The following is a 16423-nucleotide window of genomic DNA, read 5'->3' as shown; positions in this document are numbered from 1 at the left end:
AGTGTGTTGCCTCCACCAGAGACTTCCTCTTAAGAAGAGTCCAGAAAGGGCAATGCTTGGCCAAAGGAATAAATCTATGACTGTAGAATTTTGGACAAAAATATGCCCGGGGGATAAATTATTAGGGGGAGGAAAGGCTTTGCCAGGTCCCCTCAAAGTACAGAAGCTACTTCCACCTATTCTGGGGCCACTGTATAATGACAGAAATTGTGGGTTTCTGAGGAAAATATTCTTGACAATATGCTTGTCTAGTCAGGGCTGGCTCCTAAGAGTTGCAATGATTTGCTGGAATCATGTCACCTCCCACAGAGGGTCTGGGGAAAAAATTATACTGTAGTTTGGGAGGTGCTCAAATATCCCATTGCCTGTTGCTGACTAGTTGGGTAGGTATGCGGACCAGCAGGTCCCAGGGAGTGCCCACAGTTGGCGAGCACCCAGCCAAGCACAGGGTACCTCTGTGGTATTGGTAGCCACGCCTGGGCCAGCAAAGGTACTGTGTTAGATTGGACCACCTGGGTCTTCCAAATTGTGGTCTGGAGGGTCACAGAGGCCTGTCATGAACAGTGAGACCCCCGGAAACTGGCTGGGATGGGGGTTTTGTTTTTTTTTTGACTGCGCCACGTGACTTGCGGGATTTTAGTTCCCCTACCAGGTATCAAACCCTCGTCCTTGGCAGTGAAAGCACCGAGTCCTGACCACTGGACCGCCAAGGAATTCCCTGGGAGGGGCTTTTGACCAGCACAATGCTGAGCAAAACATGGGTTTGGATAAAGGGAATGGATGAGAACGCTGTAGGTGGAAGCGTTAAAAAAAAATAAAAAAATCAAATGAGAGAACCTGAAGGGCCTTCTGAATTAAGTGTTCAAAGGTTACAGCTTTTTTATAAACCCTTGGGTTGAATCTGCTTTCTTAATTAAAGCTGACACCATCTTCTTAAATCCCTGGGGTTCTTCCCCTATTCTGACTAAAAAGAAGGTGGTACCCATTTCCATCCCTCCCACCTCTCTCTCCACCCCGCTGATATTCCTAAACAGAAACCACCAGCCCTTTTTGCTTGCAGGGTGATGGTAGCAATCACTCGGAGAGACAGACAGATAGGGGAGGAAACAAAAATAAAACAGCAAATAAATAAAAATATAGCGTGTTTACAAAGGTTCAGCAGCTTATGGAGGCCTTGGTCATGTCAGTTTCTTGGATGGATGCCTTAGCCTAGTGGTTATGAACTTGGACTCTGCATTCAGACAGACCTGGGTGTAAATTCTACTGCCGCTTCTAGACAGACAACCTTGAGCAAGTGTCCATCCCTCCTATTCTCACTCTCCTGTCCTTCCTAGGAAATGAAAGGAACAGGAGTAACTTCTATCACCAGGTTATTGAAGGATCCAATAAGAGAATATAAGCAGAACACTTAGCCTGGTGTTCGACATGTGGTCAATGTCCTATGAATGTTATCTGACATTATTAACAGTAGTATACTTGTAGATTGATTCTAGAACATGCATCGGCAAACAACGGCCCACTGTCTGTTTTTGTACAGCCTACAAGCTAAGACGGTAGGTACAGATGAACAGCCACAATCGATCTGATGAGAGAGAACACTAACTTTGAAGCCCAACTAAGTGAAATGTTATCCCTCCCCCGCCCAAAGAATCCCATTCTTCTCATTAGTAGGCCTGCACTACCAAAAAATGTACTAGGTTATGGGAATTCCCTGGCAGTCCACTGGTTAGGACTTGGCGCTTTCACTGCAGCGGCCTGGGTTCAATCCCTGGTTGGGGAACTAAGATCCTGCAAGCCTCATGGCGCACCCAAAAAAAAAAAAAAAAAGTACTCAGTTATTATTATATTTTGAATTTTGTCAACAAAAAACATGTGGAAATTTGTTTTCTCTCTTGTTATATAAGTACTTATATGATATCCTCATTTTTACCTGTTGACTCAGAAAGACTAGAATATTTACCGTCTGGCCTCTACAGAAAAAGTTTGATTCCTGTTCTACAACAATCCACTACTGCTGCTGCCTTCCTGTCCTCTGTAGTCATTCTTGACATCAGAACTCACTTCTTTCCTTCCCCACCATAACTATAGGTTGGCCAGTAAGTGTCTCAAAGAGTTAATTTACATCTCAGGGACCCACAAAATAGGAGATTCCCATCTTCGTATCTTGGGTTCTTTGACAAGACGAAAGTTATTTTCCTATATTTATTCTTCACCCCAGCATTTTTATTTGAAAATGACCTAAGAATGTACTGACTAGCCTCTGCTAACCAGTGGGTGTACCTGTTGTTCCACAGTGGGACAAGATCCTTGGGGAAACTTACAGAGTGTTTTGATATCACTTAGAGATGGAACATAAGGAATTCCCTGGTGGTCCAGTGGTTAGGAATCTGTGCTTTCACTGCCGAGGGCACAGGTTCAATCCCTGGTCAGGGAAATAAGATCCTGCAAGCTGTGTGGCGCAGCCAAATTAAAAAAAAAAAAAAAAAAGGAGATGGAACATAGAGGTGACTATAACAACCCCATTGCCTCCCCACCTCCCTAGTGACCACTGATTCTGTCCAGAAGACCAAAACCCAGAGGTCCTCAGCCTCTTACAAGCATACTTCTCTGCTTCAGATGAGCTTGGCAAGACTCAGGTTAATCAATCTTTGGGCAAAGGTCATCCCATCTTCTGACGGGGCCAGCAATCTTTCTTCAGTATGCCCAACATCCCCTTTCCCTAGGACCTTATGTTGTGATAGGGCACAGTGACACCATCACCATCACAGAATGAGTACAGATCAGATGGGCCCAGTTGGTCGGGGAACATGGGGCTTTCCTGAGACTCCCTTTCCTGGAAGTCGGGAGTGGCAGCCAATCACTAGCTAAACAGGAGCACTCCCATCCTCCAAACCCCACCTGAATCCAAAGGGGCTCTCGGAGGTTGATACAAACCAGCTTCCTCATTGCCCATGTGCCAACCAGCTCAAATGCTCCCTCAACACTTGCTGGGCCTAAGAAAAATAGACACAGGGAGAGTCTGGCATTGTGTACCACTCAGCTCCCCAATGGCTAAGAGATCATCTCTTGAAAGAAGCACAAAGTCTACTGGAATATGTTAAGGTCTGAGCTACCCACTCCACCCACTCCAGGCTTTCTGCCGGTAAACACACAGTGGTTCTAACCTCGTATCCACCTGACTTGGAGGCAGGAGCAGATGGGTAGGTAAGTCAGTGAAATAAACAGCTGTGGCAATTCTGAACTGCTCTGGACTAAGGTATTTCTGTACGCTCAGGAGCAGCGGTCCCAATCTCAATGGTAAAACTCTTCAACTGCATCATTAAATTAACAAGGAACAGTGCAGAGTTCTTACTCCTGAGATGAATAACAAAATCACACTGCAGTGCCCATTCCAGACAGGTTGTATCACCCCAGGCCTATAGAAAACCTCACTCCCTAGAAGGCAGAGGCACCAAATGCCCACTGATGGTTAAGCAGAGATCCAGGTGGTAAGGAGGGAGAAAGCTCTCGGCCCTCAGTGTTTCTGCAGCATCTCTGTCCATTCACACATTCAAGGTCACTTACAGTTCTTTGTATATCTTGGATATTAACCCCTTATCAGATATATTATATGCAACTGTCTTCTCCCATTCAGTAGTTGGCCTTTTTGTTTTGTTGACAGTTTCTTTCACTGTGCAATAAGCTTTTTAGTTTGATGTAGTCTCATTTGTTTATTTTTGCTTTTGTTTCCCTTGCCTAAGAAGACATATCCAAAAAAAAAAAAGTACTAAGGCCAATATCAAAGAGCATATTGCCTATGTTTTCTTCTAGAAGTTTTATGGTTTCAGGTCTTACATTTAAGTCTTTAATGCATACACCTCCATATCAAAAAAATAAAAAATGGGCAGAGAAACTGAATAGACATTTTTCCAAAGAAGACATACAGATGGCCAAGAGACACATGAAAAGATGTTCACCATCACTAATCATCAGGGAAATGCAAATCAAAACCACAGTGAGATATCACCTCACACCTGTCAGAATGGCTATTACTAAAAAGACAACAAATGACAAGTGTTGGAGAGGGTGTGGAGAAAAGGGAACCCTTGTGCACTGTTGGTGTTGGAATGTAAACTGGTGCAGCCACTATGGAAAACAGTACGGTGATTCCTAAAAAAATTAAAAATAGAACTATCACACAATCCAGCAATTCCACTCCTGGGTATTTATCCACAGAAAATGAAAACACTAATTAGAAAAGATACGAGACTTCCCTGGTGGTCCAGTGGTTAAGACCCCATGCTTCCACTGCAGGGGTCATGGGTTCCATCCCTGGTCAGGGAACCAAGATCCCACATGCCATGTGGCGCAGCCAAAAAAAAAAAAAGAAAAGATACATGCACCCTTATGCTCATTGCAGCATTATTTACAATAGCCAAGATATGGAAGCAACTTAAGTGTCCATCAACAGATGAATGCATAAAGAAGATGTGGTACATATATACAATGGAATACTACTCAGCCATAAAAAAAGAATGAAATCTTGCCATCTGTGACAATATGGAGGACCTAGAGGATATTATGCTAAGTGAAACAAGTCAGATGGAGAAAGTCATAAGTGTATGATTTCACTTATATGTGGAATCTAAAAAATAAAACAAATGAAAAAACATAAAACAGAAACAGAGTCATAGATACAGAGAACAAACAGGTGGTTGCCAGAGGGGAGGAAGGTGAGGGAGATTAAGAGGTACAAACTTTCAGTTACAAAATAAATGAGTCATGGGTATGAAATGTCCAGTGCGGGGAATATAGTCAATAATTATGTAATATCTCTGTATGGAACCAGGTCATAACTAGAGTTATTGTGGTGATCATTTTGAAAAGTATAGAAATATCAAATCACTGTGTTGTGTAACAGGAACTAACAATGCTGTAGGTCCGTTATACTTCAAAAACAAACAAACAAAGAGACTCAGAAAAAGAGATCAGATTTGTGGTTATCAGAGGTGAAGAGTAGAAGGAGGGGAAATTGGATGAAGGTAGAAACTTCCAGTTATAAGATAAATAAGTACGAGGGATGTAATGTACAACATGATAAATATAATTAACACTGCTGTATGTCATATATAAAAGTTAAGAGAGTAAATCTTAAGAGTTCTCATCACAGGAAAGAATTTTTTTCTGTTTAATTTTGTATCTATATGAGGCAATGGATGTTCACTAAACTTATTGTGGTCATCATTTCACGATGTACGTAAGTCAAGTCATTACGCTGTACACCTTAAACTTATACAGTGCTGTATGTCAATCATACCTCAATAAAGCTGGAAGAAAAAAAAAATTTTTTTAAACAAAACAAGAAAACAAAGTCACGTACAGGTAACAACTTGCCACATCTCAGATTTTTCTCCCCTAGCTTCCAAGGCCATGTTAGAATATTTCCAAACTTTTCTCCTTAAGAGACTAAGTTATCAACCATGTCAGTAGAAAGACAGGAAAAGCAAGATCTAGGCACGCAAGTCTTGTTCGAAAAGCCCAGATGTACTGACTGATGGGAACTTGAGATGCATTTTTCCCACAAGAATCCTCCTTAACCAGCTGACGGAGGTAACATGGACCAAGTGCATATACACCGTGTGCCCAACTCTATGCTGAAGTCTGTGCGTGTTTATCTCATGAATGTGTGCAGGGAATCTGTGCCTAGCTTCCACCATTACCCCTGAATTCACAGATGATAAAACTAAGGTTGGAGGAGTTCAAGCGACTTCCCCAAGGTCACAAAGACAACAGCCAGCAGGACCTGCGTTTGAACCCGGGCAGCTGGGCCTCAGAGTGTATGCCCTCAGCCACTCAGCAACACCACCACCCTCCCAGAAGTAGCGGTTGGGTCAAGTCTAATCCATTTTCCGAAACCTTCCATGCAGAAATGAGGGCTGAATTCCAATCTGAGATGCCAAGGCCTCCCCTTCTGCCACTGTCTGAGGAGCAAGAAGGGGCTCCCTGGTGCCCAGAAGAGTCTGGTGTTGGCCCGGGGTCTCTCGTGGAATGGGAACGAGGCCTGACGTTCCAGAGGGCCCCGGTGTATGTGAAACCGGAGGACATCTGTGCTACGGACTGAACGTTTGTATCCCCCAAAATTCATATGCTGAAGCCTGTCCCCAGTGTGATGGCATCTGGAGGTGGGGCCTTCGGGAGGGGATTAGGTCATGAGAGCAGAGCCCTCATGAATGGGATGAGTGCCCTTATAAGGAGAGACCCCACAGAGCTTGCTTCCTCCCTCTCTGTTCTCCACCAAGGAGAGAAGACACACATCTGCCAACCAGAAAGCAGGCCCTCAACAGACACCGCATCTGCCGGCACCTTGACCTTGGACTTCCCCGCCTCCAGAACTGTGAGGAATAAATGTTTGTTGTTAAACTACCCAGTCCCTTCTATTTTTGTTATAGCAGCCCAAACTGACTAAGACAGCCCGTGTCCTGTTTTCACGAGCAAGCCCTGCACCAGTCAGGGACCCCCTATGTTTCCAAATGAAGAAGTTTCCTTAACACATATCATACCACAGTAACTCACGGAGCTCAAAACACCATTTGAGTTTAGTGATTTTTTTTTTTATGTAAATTCATTTTCATCATAAGAAGACCTTACGTTTATCTCCCTACAGGGCAATAATGAAACTAATCCATCCTCCAATAAACTTAGCCAATGATTAATAAGTCAGTGTCAGATAAAATCATCATAAACCGGAGAGAGTGATAATAAAAAAAAGCCCCTAAAGTTGTAATGCCACCTTACTCCTCTGAGGTCAAAAGCAAAGACACTTACTGACAAGACTGACATGAAGAAATTATTATTATTTTTGGCCGCACCGTGCAGCACGCGGGATCTTAGTTCCCTGACCGAGGATCGAACCCATGCCCCATGCGTTGGGAGCTCAGTCTTAACCACTGGACCTCCAGGGAAGTCCCAAAGGAATTTTTGTGTGTGTGTGTGTGTGTGTGGGGAAAGGGGGTTCTTTATTGAAAAAACCTCTGCCACCACTGACGCTCAGAACTGGATGCCAGAAATTCCATCGCTGCCCCCTCCAAGGAGTGCAGTAACGGTGGAGGGGGGCATGAAGGTGAGGATGCAGTGAGGAAAGAGGCAGGGTCCTGCTGAGGAAGGTAGGTTTGAGAAGGAAGTAGAGGAGGAGGCTCAAAGCTTTCAGAAGCAGCAGCAGCCCAGCCCTGGGGCCTCCTAAGACTTTGCCATCTCGGGGGAGCACAGTTGCCCGGCTCTCCTGAGCCCTGTTGCAGCCACCACAGGTGCACCACAGGTCCTCTGTATCCAGGAAGTTGTTCTGCTTCCTTCTGCCCCCGCCGTAAGCAAAGGTCTCGCAGAGCCTGGACTTCACATTGTAGAAGTACCTGATGAACAGGGCCCTGCAGGGACCCGTGTCGGGAGACTCCAGGCAGAAGGCAGGGCGCAGGACCTGGGCCTCGTTGCTGTTTTCACCCCCCGGGGTGCTGGCCACCAGGGTGCCCAGGAAGACTAGAAGGGCTGCAGACAGGCAGAGCTGGCTCGTCTTCGTGGCCTTGCAGGAGGGCTTCTCCCGAAGGAATTATTAATTACCGTTTGACAGCTGGAGTGAGGGAGGCCTGTTGGCACCCGCCCATGGGCTCACAGTGAGAACCAATCAGAATTGGGCCAAACTGGGTGACATTTTTTGATACACCCACATTCATTCCTGGCCATTCAGCGATTCATCCACGGCATCTCCAGACCCAAAAACACTGCATTCTCAAATTCCATAAGCCTTAAGAGTTGGTGGAAAACGTACAAACCATCCAAAAATCTAGACGTGTCCTTGAAGACTCTCTTTCCTTTGTCCTCCACTTCCAATCCACCAGCAAATCTTGCTGGTGTACCTCCAAAATATTTTCTGAAACTGTACATTTTCACCAAGGTCAGTGCTACTACCCTGACTCTGGCCACTAATATCTTATACCTCCGATTGGCTTCCTTGTGTGGTTTTTTGTTTGTTTGTTTGTTTTTAGTTTCTTTAAGTTCTTTTAAAATTAATTTTTATTGGAGGATAGCTGCTTTTGGTTTCCTTGTTTCTTATTTTACCAGTCTTTCTTGAGACCGCACACATCCATTCTCCACGTGTAATTCAAATGATACCACATCCCTGCTTGCTTACAGCTCCAGGAGTTCCTCCTGCACCCAGAATAAAATCCCAATTTTTGACCAGGTGTATTAGTGTCCTGGGGCTGCCTTAACAAAGTAAGTCCAACCAGATGGCTTAAAACAACAGAAATTGATTCTACCACTGTTCTGGAGGCCAGAAGTATGAAATCAGGTGCTAGAAGGGCTGTACTCCTCCGAAGGCTCTAGGAGAGAACCCTTCCTTGTCTCTTCCCTGGCTGCTGGTTATGGCCGTCCATCTTTGGCATTCCTTTGCTTGCAGCTGCATTACTCCAATCTCTCCTTCTGCCACAGTACGACATTCTCCCTGTGTCTCTGTCTTTGCATGCATTTTCCTCTTCTTATAAGGATACCAGTCAATTTTAATTAGTGCCCACCCTAATGACCTCATCTTAAGTTGATTATATCTGCAAAGACCCTATTTCCAAATAAGGTCACGTTCACAGGTATCAAGGGTTAGGATTTCAACATATCTGTCTGGGGGACACAATTCAACCCATAATACCAGTCCTACCCGGCCCCACATGGTCTGGCCCTGCCTTCCATGTCTCACACGTCCTGCCCTCTCACACTCAGGGTTCCCACCACACCAGCCTTCTCCTCATCCACACACGCACCATGTTCAACCCATCTTGCACTTCAATTTTTGCCTGGATCTCTCTCTCTTATCTTCATGTGACTGGCTCCTACGTATCATTCAGCTTCAATGTCACTCTTTCCAAAAGCTCCTCTCTGACCCACCAACATAAAGTGTTTCAGAGAATCTAATCGTATCACCCCATCTCAATTCTCTGCACAGCACCTGTCACTCTGATACTGCCTGATGCATTTGTTTACCTGCTTATTGTCTGTCTTCTCCTACTAGGATGTCAGCTCCACACGGGTAGAGACCTTCTCTGACCTGTCCATTCCTGTGGCCCAGTGCCTAGAATAGTGCCTGGCATTGGGCTCTCAATAAATACATATTGACTAAAGGAATGAGTTAATAATTTATAGATGAGAAAATCAGGGAGCAATAGTGATCACATAGGTATTTCTACTCAACGACACACCCAGGGTATAGAATGTGGATATCCCTCTAAACCAGTGACCAACAAATTTTTCTGTAGGGGTCAGAGAGTAAATATTTTAGGTCCTGCAGGACATACAATCAGTGTCACAGCCACTCAGCTCTGAGGATGTAGCACTAAAGGCAGTCAGAGATAACATGTGAATGAATGAGTGTTGCTGTGTTCAAATAAGACCTTATTTATGGACACCAAAATGTGAATTTCATATAATTTTCACATGTCACAAATATCATTCTTCTTTTGATTTTTTTCAACCGTTAAAAATGTTAAAAAAAATTTGTCACTTGCAGGCCATACAAAAATAGCAACAGGCTAGAAATGGTCCACAGGTTATGATTTGCCAACCCTTGCTCTAAATTCATGCGTATATATTGACAGACATGATAGACTGATTTAGGAAAGACAGTAGTAACAGTAGCTCATACCAAGCCCTGCATTTAGCACTGCAGCATAAGAGCATATACTTGATAAATTATGCAATGCATTGTCCCCAATTAACAAATAAGAAAAACCAAAGCTACTGAAAAACAAAGATATTAAGCTACTTACTTACTCAAGGTGACCTAGCCTTAGGATTGGAACTCAGTCAGCCTGACTTGATTATGCTGTACTCTGACTTTGTTGCATAATAAAATGAGATTGATAGCGAGGATGATATTAACAAGCTAACTAATATGCCAGGAGCCATTTACAGCACTTTATATAGATAAACTGGGATCTATTCCTCACAGCAATTCTATGAGGCAAGAATCCCCTTTATCTCCATTATACAGATGAGGAAATAACAGGTATGAGAGGTCATTTAGCTTGCAGGTAGCAGAGCCCAGAATGAAACCCAGGCCATTGACTCCAGAGGCCTCCTCGGGTCCCAGGCTCTGAGCGCCACGCCAGCCAGTCTCAGTCCCCACCCACCACTTACTGGTCACCTGCAGCCACACCTGGAACCACCGAGTCTCGTTCAGGACCTCCCAGCAGGTGTAGTTCCCTTCATCCTGCAGGCTCAGTGCCTCGATGTGCAGGGAGCTGGCATTCACCAGAGAGAAGCGTGGCTGGGCTGGCGGGAGGCTGGAATTGGAGGACAGGAGGAAGACAGGCTCCGAGTCATTGCGGTACCAGGTCGTGAGGCCCCTCGGTCCCAAGATGTTGCCACAGCGCAGTGTGATATTCTCGTGAACTTCTCCAATGACGACAGCCTCCAGTCCTGAGTGAGGAAAGGTCAGGCTGTTACCACCTTTCTTGATCTCCCTTTTTGCACAGTCCCTCTGCATTAAGATTTTTTAAAAATCAGACATATGTTTTTGAGATGCAGTAACACACAGAGCCCCACCCTGTCGGGATAATTGGCCAGTACCTGACAGTAATGAACTTGTGGTGGATCACAATTGCAAACAGCCCTAATAACCCCCTCCCCCCACTATCCATGCCCTTCACGATGTCACTCTGTGGTGCCCTCCCACTCTGACTCTGGCAGGGCCATGTGACTTGCTCTGGTCTATGGGGTGTTAGCAAATGTGGTTCAAGCAGAGGCTTAAAAAGCACTGGTGTAATTGGGCTTGCTCACTCTCACCTTCTGCCACCACCCTGAGAAGGACATGCCTAGCTTAGGTGCCAGGGGGAGGATGAAAGCTATACGGTGCAGTCCCCAGTTGTCTCAGTCCTCCCAGCTGTGGCCATTCTAGATCAGTCTTCAGCCACTCAGTGGACGCCCGGACATGCGAGTGAGCCCAGGCAAGATCAGCAGAGCCAACTGACCAACCATGCCAGACCCTTGAGCAATAAGCACTTATTGCCATTTTGTCATTGTTTGTTATGCAGCATTGTTGTGGTAATAACTAACTGATATAGGACCCCAGTGGTTTTATTTGCCTAGCAATCCAGAAGAGGGGAAGGAAGAGGGCTTTGGCTTTGTTCCCTCTTTCCTGCTGCTCTCTCTGTCTCTCTCCATCTCGAGTCCAGTGCAAGACCTCTCGGCAGCTCCAGGCAAGAACAAGCTCACGGTGGGGACTTTGGGGCATGCTCTGTGCCAGGCACTGGGGAGCTAATGGTGGGCAAAACAGAGACCACCAGGATCTCACAGTCTAGTGGAGAAAACAGACAGTAAACTGGCAATTACAATGCAGTGTGATAAATAACACAACAGCGGCTCAGAGAAGGGGCTCCTAAGTCCAGCTGCGGTTTTTGTCAGGGAAGCTTCCTCCAGGAAGCCATACTGAGATCTGAAGGACAGGAAAGAATTAGCCAGGTAAAGGTGAAGCTGGGGTTCCCAGGCAGAAGGGAAAGCCCAGATCAGCAGCAGCACTGTTAGAAATGCAGATTATCCGGTCCCACCCAGAACATCGAAATCAGAAACAAACCAGGGTTGTGGGTGGAAGGTAGAACTTTGCATTTTAACAAGCCCTCCAGGTGATTCTGATGCTCATTCAAGACTGACAAATGCTGGGACTTCCGTGGTGGTCCAGCAGTTAAAGACACCCGCTCCCAGTGTAGGGAGCCTGAGTTTGATCCCTGATCAGGGAACTAGATCCTACATTCCACAACTAAAAGATCCCGAGCGCTGCAGCTAAGACCTGGCACAGCTGAATAAATAAATGTTTTTTAAAAATTAAAAAAAAAAAGACTGACAAATGCTAAGGCAATTGATTTGGCATAAGACTGCCACCAGGTAAACAGAAGCGAATGCAGCCAGTTTTGCTGAGAAGTGTCACAATTTTCCAGGCCCCTCCACAACCAGTGCCCAAATACAAAGAGGCCACAGGCACAGGAATAATGGGCAGAACCTGTTAGAGGTCTCTTACTCATGCTGCCACATTCAATAGATGAGAAAAGTGTGATGCAAAGAAGGGAAGTGGGCTGGACCAAAGTCCTACGATGAGAAGGGAGCAGCATGCGACTACAGTCTAGATTTCTCCATTCAGTTCTTTTCCCACCACATCAGAAGTTTTCAAAGTATGTGAATATATTGGGGTTTTGTGAAAGATGCTATTTCATTACAAAATAAACTGCCTTCAACAGTGGTCTTGGGACAATCGGATTTCCACATGCAAAAGAATGAAGTTGGATCCGTTACCTCACATCATATACAAAAATTAACTCAAAATCAGGAGCTCCCTGGCGGTCCAGTGGTTAGGACTCAGCGCTTTCACTGCCATGGCCCAGGTTCAATCCCTGGTCAGGGAACTAAGATCCCGCAAGCCGAGCGGCAAGGTCAAAAAAAAAAAAAAAATTAACTCAAAAGAGACCATAGATCTATATGTAAGAGCTAAAACTATAAAATGCTTAGAAAAAAAACCCAAAAGAATAAGTCTTTGTGATTTTGGGTTAAGCGATGTTTTCTTAGATATGATACCAAAAGTAAAGTGACAAAAGAAAAATAGATCAACTGGACTTCATCAAAATTAAAACTTTTGTGCTGCAAAGGACACCATCAAGAAAGTGAAAAGACCTTTCCAGCGGTGACGATCTACCCACGAGAACATGCCTCTTGCAAAGGATCTCCTTCATCCCTCTCTGGAAGAGGAGAAGAAGAAACACAAGAAGAAGCGCCTGGTGCAGAGCCCCAGTTCTTACTTCATGGATGTGAAATGTCCAGGATGCTATAAAATCACCACCATCTTTAGCCATGCACAAACAGTAGTTTTGTGTGTTAGCTGCTCCACTGTCCTCTGCCAGCCTACAGGAGGAAAAGCAAGGCTTACAGAAGGATGCTCCTTTAGATGGAAGCAGTATTAAAAGCGCCCTGAGGGAGGAGATATAGGGATATATGTGTATGTATAGCTGATTCACTTTGTTATAAAGCAGAAACTAACACACCATTGTAAAGCAATTATACTCCAATAAAGATGTTAAAAATAAATAAATTAATTAATTTTTTTAAAAAAAGCGCCTGAATCAAGATGAATGGGAAACCATCCCAATAAACACAGTTTGGATACAAAAAAAAAAAAGTGAAAAGACAACCCACAGACTGGGAGAAAATATTTGCAAACCACATCTGAGAAGGGATTTGTATCCAGAATATATAAAGAACTCTCACAACTCAACAATAAGAAGACAAATAATACATTTTAAAAATGGGCAAAGGATTTGAATAGACATTTCTCTAAAAGATAGACAAAAGGCCAATAAGCACATGAAAAGATGCTCATCATTAGTCACTAGGGAAAGGCAAATCAAAACCACGGTAAGATACCTAACACTTCACACCCACTAGAATGGCTAAAATCAAAGACAATAACAAGTGTTGACAAAGATGTGGAGAAACTGGAACCATTATACATTGTTAATAGGATTTTTAAATGGTGCAGCTACACTGGTAAAGAGTTTGGCATTTCCTCACAAGGTTAAAATTATCATATGACTCAGCAATTCCACTCCTAGGTGTATATCCAAGAGAAATGAAAACGTATCTACACAAAAACTTGTACATGCATGCTCACAGTTATTCATAACAGCCAAAAGGTGGAAACAACCCAAATGCCCATCAGCTGATGAATGGATAAATAAAATGTGGTATATCCATACAACAGGAATATTATTAGGCTATAAAAAGGCCGAATGCTACAGCATGGATGAATCTTGAAAACACTATGCTAAGTGAAAGAAGGCAGTCATAAAAGACAACATATTGTATGATTCCACTTATATGAAATGTCTAAATAGGCAAATCTATGGAGATAGAAAGTAGATTAGCTATTGTCTAGGGCTGGGGAAGTGGCTTGTCTGGGGATGGGGGCGGGTAGTGACGAGTGACTGTTAATACTTAAGTAGTGGGCTTCTCTTTGTGGTGATGAATTAGTGTTTTGGAATTAGTGGTAATGGTTGCATAATCTTGTGAATATACTAAACACCACTGAATTGTACAGTTTAAAAGGGTGAAGTGTATGGTATATAAATTATATCTCAATTAGGTTGTTATAAAAAAATTAACTGCTACCTGCCTTTGGAATGCCTTCCCTTTTATAAAAGAAAGAGTAACAGTTATCTGTATTTGGCCTTTTGCCTGGTTAGAAGGGGCTCCCTCTGAAAGATCAGTCAGCCTGGAGCCACAGGATGTTCTGACTCTTTCCCCATTTTGGCCACACCATTCCCCAAAGCCAGGGCAAGATGAAAAAAAAAAATTCTAAGCCACTTGCTGGAAGGCAGAAAATGTCACCTAATGCTAGAGATTCTGAAACAGCAAGAAATGCTTCTGAACAATCACTTTAAAAAGCAAGTGAGAATTTTTTTTAAACAATTAGGCCTGGGAACCCAAGTTCTCAGTGGCAATCCCCACTGAGGAGAGAAGTACAGGAGAATTACAGATGCAATGTGTGTTCACGAGATCTGCAGACCTGCCCCTTCCCCGGCTCCTTGGCAAAGGAATAAAAAAGACTTGGAAAAGCCCTGGCGAAACTTTAGTCTTGGAACTTGAGCTAACATTGTCTTCTCCTCCAAAGAGTAGAATGACATAACCACAAAATACACCATTTTAAGGCATTTCACTTCTCCTCCTGGCTTTGCTCACTCCATTCTTTTTAACCACTGAAAGTGACCTTAGAGATCCTTCAGTCCTGAGGGCTGGGTTAAAGGTGAGGGCAGGCTGAGTCAGGGCTCAGTGGAGAAGAATTACAGTCATCAATTAGTGATGTCTGACATGGACAAGGAATGAGTGGTCTCTGAGGTTGCACTAGTTCCATGCTTGATCATCCTAAACCCCCTCATTTTACAGTTGAGAAAATTGAGGTTCAGAAAGATTAAGTGATTTACTTAAGGTCCCACACAAGCCATTGTGAGAGCTGGGACTGCCATTCAGGTCTTCAATGCTCCAGGTCACAGGAATTTACTCTGGTCTCCCAACTAGAAGGGTGAGACAATGAGACGCAGTAACAGTTTGTGTTACTAGAAGTCGTCCACCAGGTGTCCAGAGGGTCCCTGAAGGTCCCCCAACCTTAAATTCAGAATACGGACCAAAGGAAGGAGCAATAGAAACAACCATTTCCCAGTGCTGCCTTCATATTATCATTTACAGAGTTGACATTGTACCCAAACATTTATTTTTTTTCCTACCAACCTTTCCCCAAGAATGACCCCAGGTTTACAACCTGAGGTGACAGTGGGGGCATGAACATTGTCCAGAGTTAAGTGACAGGAGAAAGACAATATTTTCACCCCAGACAACTTCCAACTTGAAAAACAAAGAACAAAAATACAAAGGTATAGTACAGGGATCTCTACTCAATCATCTGTGGTGACCTAAATGGGAAGGAAATCTAAAAAAGAGTGGATACATGTATCCACTGATAGCTGATTCACTTTGCTGTACAGCAGAAACTAACACAACATTGTAAAGCAACTATACTCCAATAAAAATTAATTAAAAAATAATAAAAGTTTAAAAAATAAAAAATAAAATAAATAAAAAACCAAAAATACATCAAGCGAGGCAAGCCCCCTGGCACTGTACACAAAGGTGAACTTGGCCTGGGCATCAAAATAACTGGGCGTGGCAGCGGAGGAAGCGTCCCTGTGAGGTGAGCTGCAGCCAGTTCATTCCAGTACAAAGATTTCAGCTCAGGGTTCTGATGTCCCCAGGCCCTTGATATTCACAGTGCGGTAAACACTGCACACAGCTGGGGAAAAGGGAATACACAATCACCTTTAACTTTCAGGGTCGGCCAATTGGAGACCGTGTGTACGCTTCTCCTCCTCACAGCACAGTGACCACTAAGTATATGCCTGCAGGGGCCAGCAGGTCATGTCCATGACTGCAGTGGGCCAGGGGTAAGTACTGCAGCAGGGAGAGGGGGAACCAGTTTGAAGTCACCTGCCCTAGATGAAAATGGGTAACCACTGTTCAGTTCCACGTGGGAAGGCAGGCCCTGTGCTGCCAGATCCTCGGAGTTTTCCACCTAAACGAGAAATCTAGCTCATGAGAAATTTTACTATTTTTAAATAATTGCTAAAAACAAAGCAAAATAAAAACATGGGAGAGCCTCACAATTAGGAAGTTTTGGCACTTTCTGCTAGGAAGCTCGGAGTAGGGCGGGCAATTCCTCTAGGAACCTACAAGAGATCATCAGCTGGGTGTGCTGGACTGGGTAACCCTAAAAATAGGACTCTGCAAGTATTCTGGCAAACTGCATCTCCTTTCCCTCAACCCGAGTCCTCTCACATGCATTCGCAGGTGAATTAAATTAAAAAGTAATTTT

At 44.1% G+C, this 16423-nt stretch overlaps 2 protein-coding genes across 3 annotated transcripts in view; one reads left to right on the top strand and one right to left on the bottom strand.

The window, feature by feature from the left end:
• VSIG10 (V-set and immunoglobulin domain containing 10) overlaps positions 1-16423 on the bottom strand; it is a 45208-nt gene that overhangs the window by 27612 nt on the left and 1173 nt on the right. For both annotated transcript variants that reach the window (XR_009497177.1, XM_059893844.1), the window contains exon 2: positions 10156-10437. Coding sequence is in view for 1 of the 2 variants with exons in the window: in XM_059893844.1 (XP_059749827.1) it covers positions 10156-10437 (282 nt within the window). In the remaining variant the exon portion in view is untranslated. The remainder of the gene's footprint in view (positions 1-10155; positions 10438-16423) is intronic.
• On the top strand, positions 12705-12965 carry LOC132347409 (small ribosomal subunit protein eS27-like). The gene has a single exon (XM_059893849.1). The coding sequence runs from the start codon at positions 12711-12713 to the stop codon at positions 12963-12965; it is 255 nt and encodes an 84-aa protein (XP_059749832.1). The 5' UTR covers positions 12705-12710.

This window comes from Balaenoptera ricei, chromosome 14 (assembly GCF_028023285.1).
Source record: "Balaenoptera ricei isolate mBalRic1 chromosome 14, mBalRic1.hap2, whole genome shotgun sequence".
Lineage (NCBI taxonomy): Eukaryota > Metazoa > Chordata > Mammalia > Artiodactyla > Balaenopteridae > Balaenoptera > Balaenoptera ricei.
The sequence above is the reverse complement of the archived record's forward strand: the minus strand, read 5'-3'. Positions and strand labels throughout refer to the sequence as shown.

Coding starts and splice junctions, on each gene's coding strand:
- LOC132347409 (XM_059893849.1), top strand. CDS start 12,711: ATGCCTCTTGCAAAGGATCTCCTTCATCCCTCTCTGGAAGAGGAGAAG.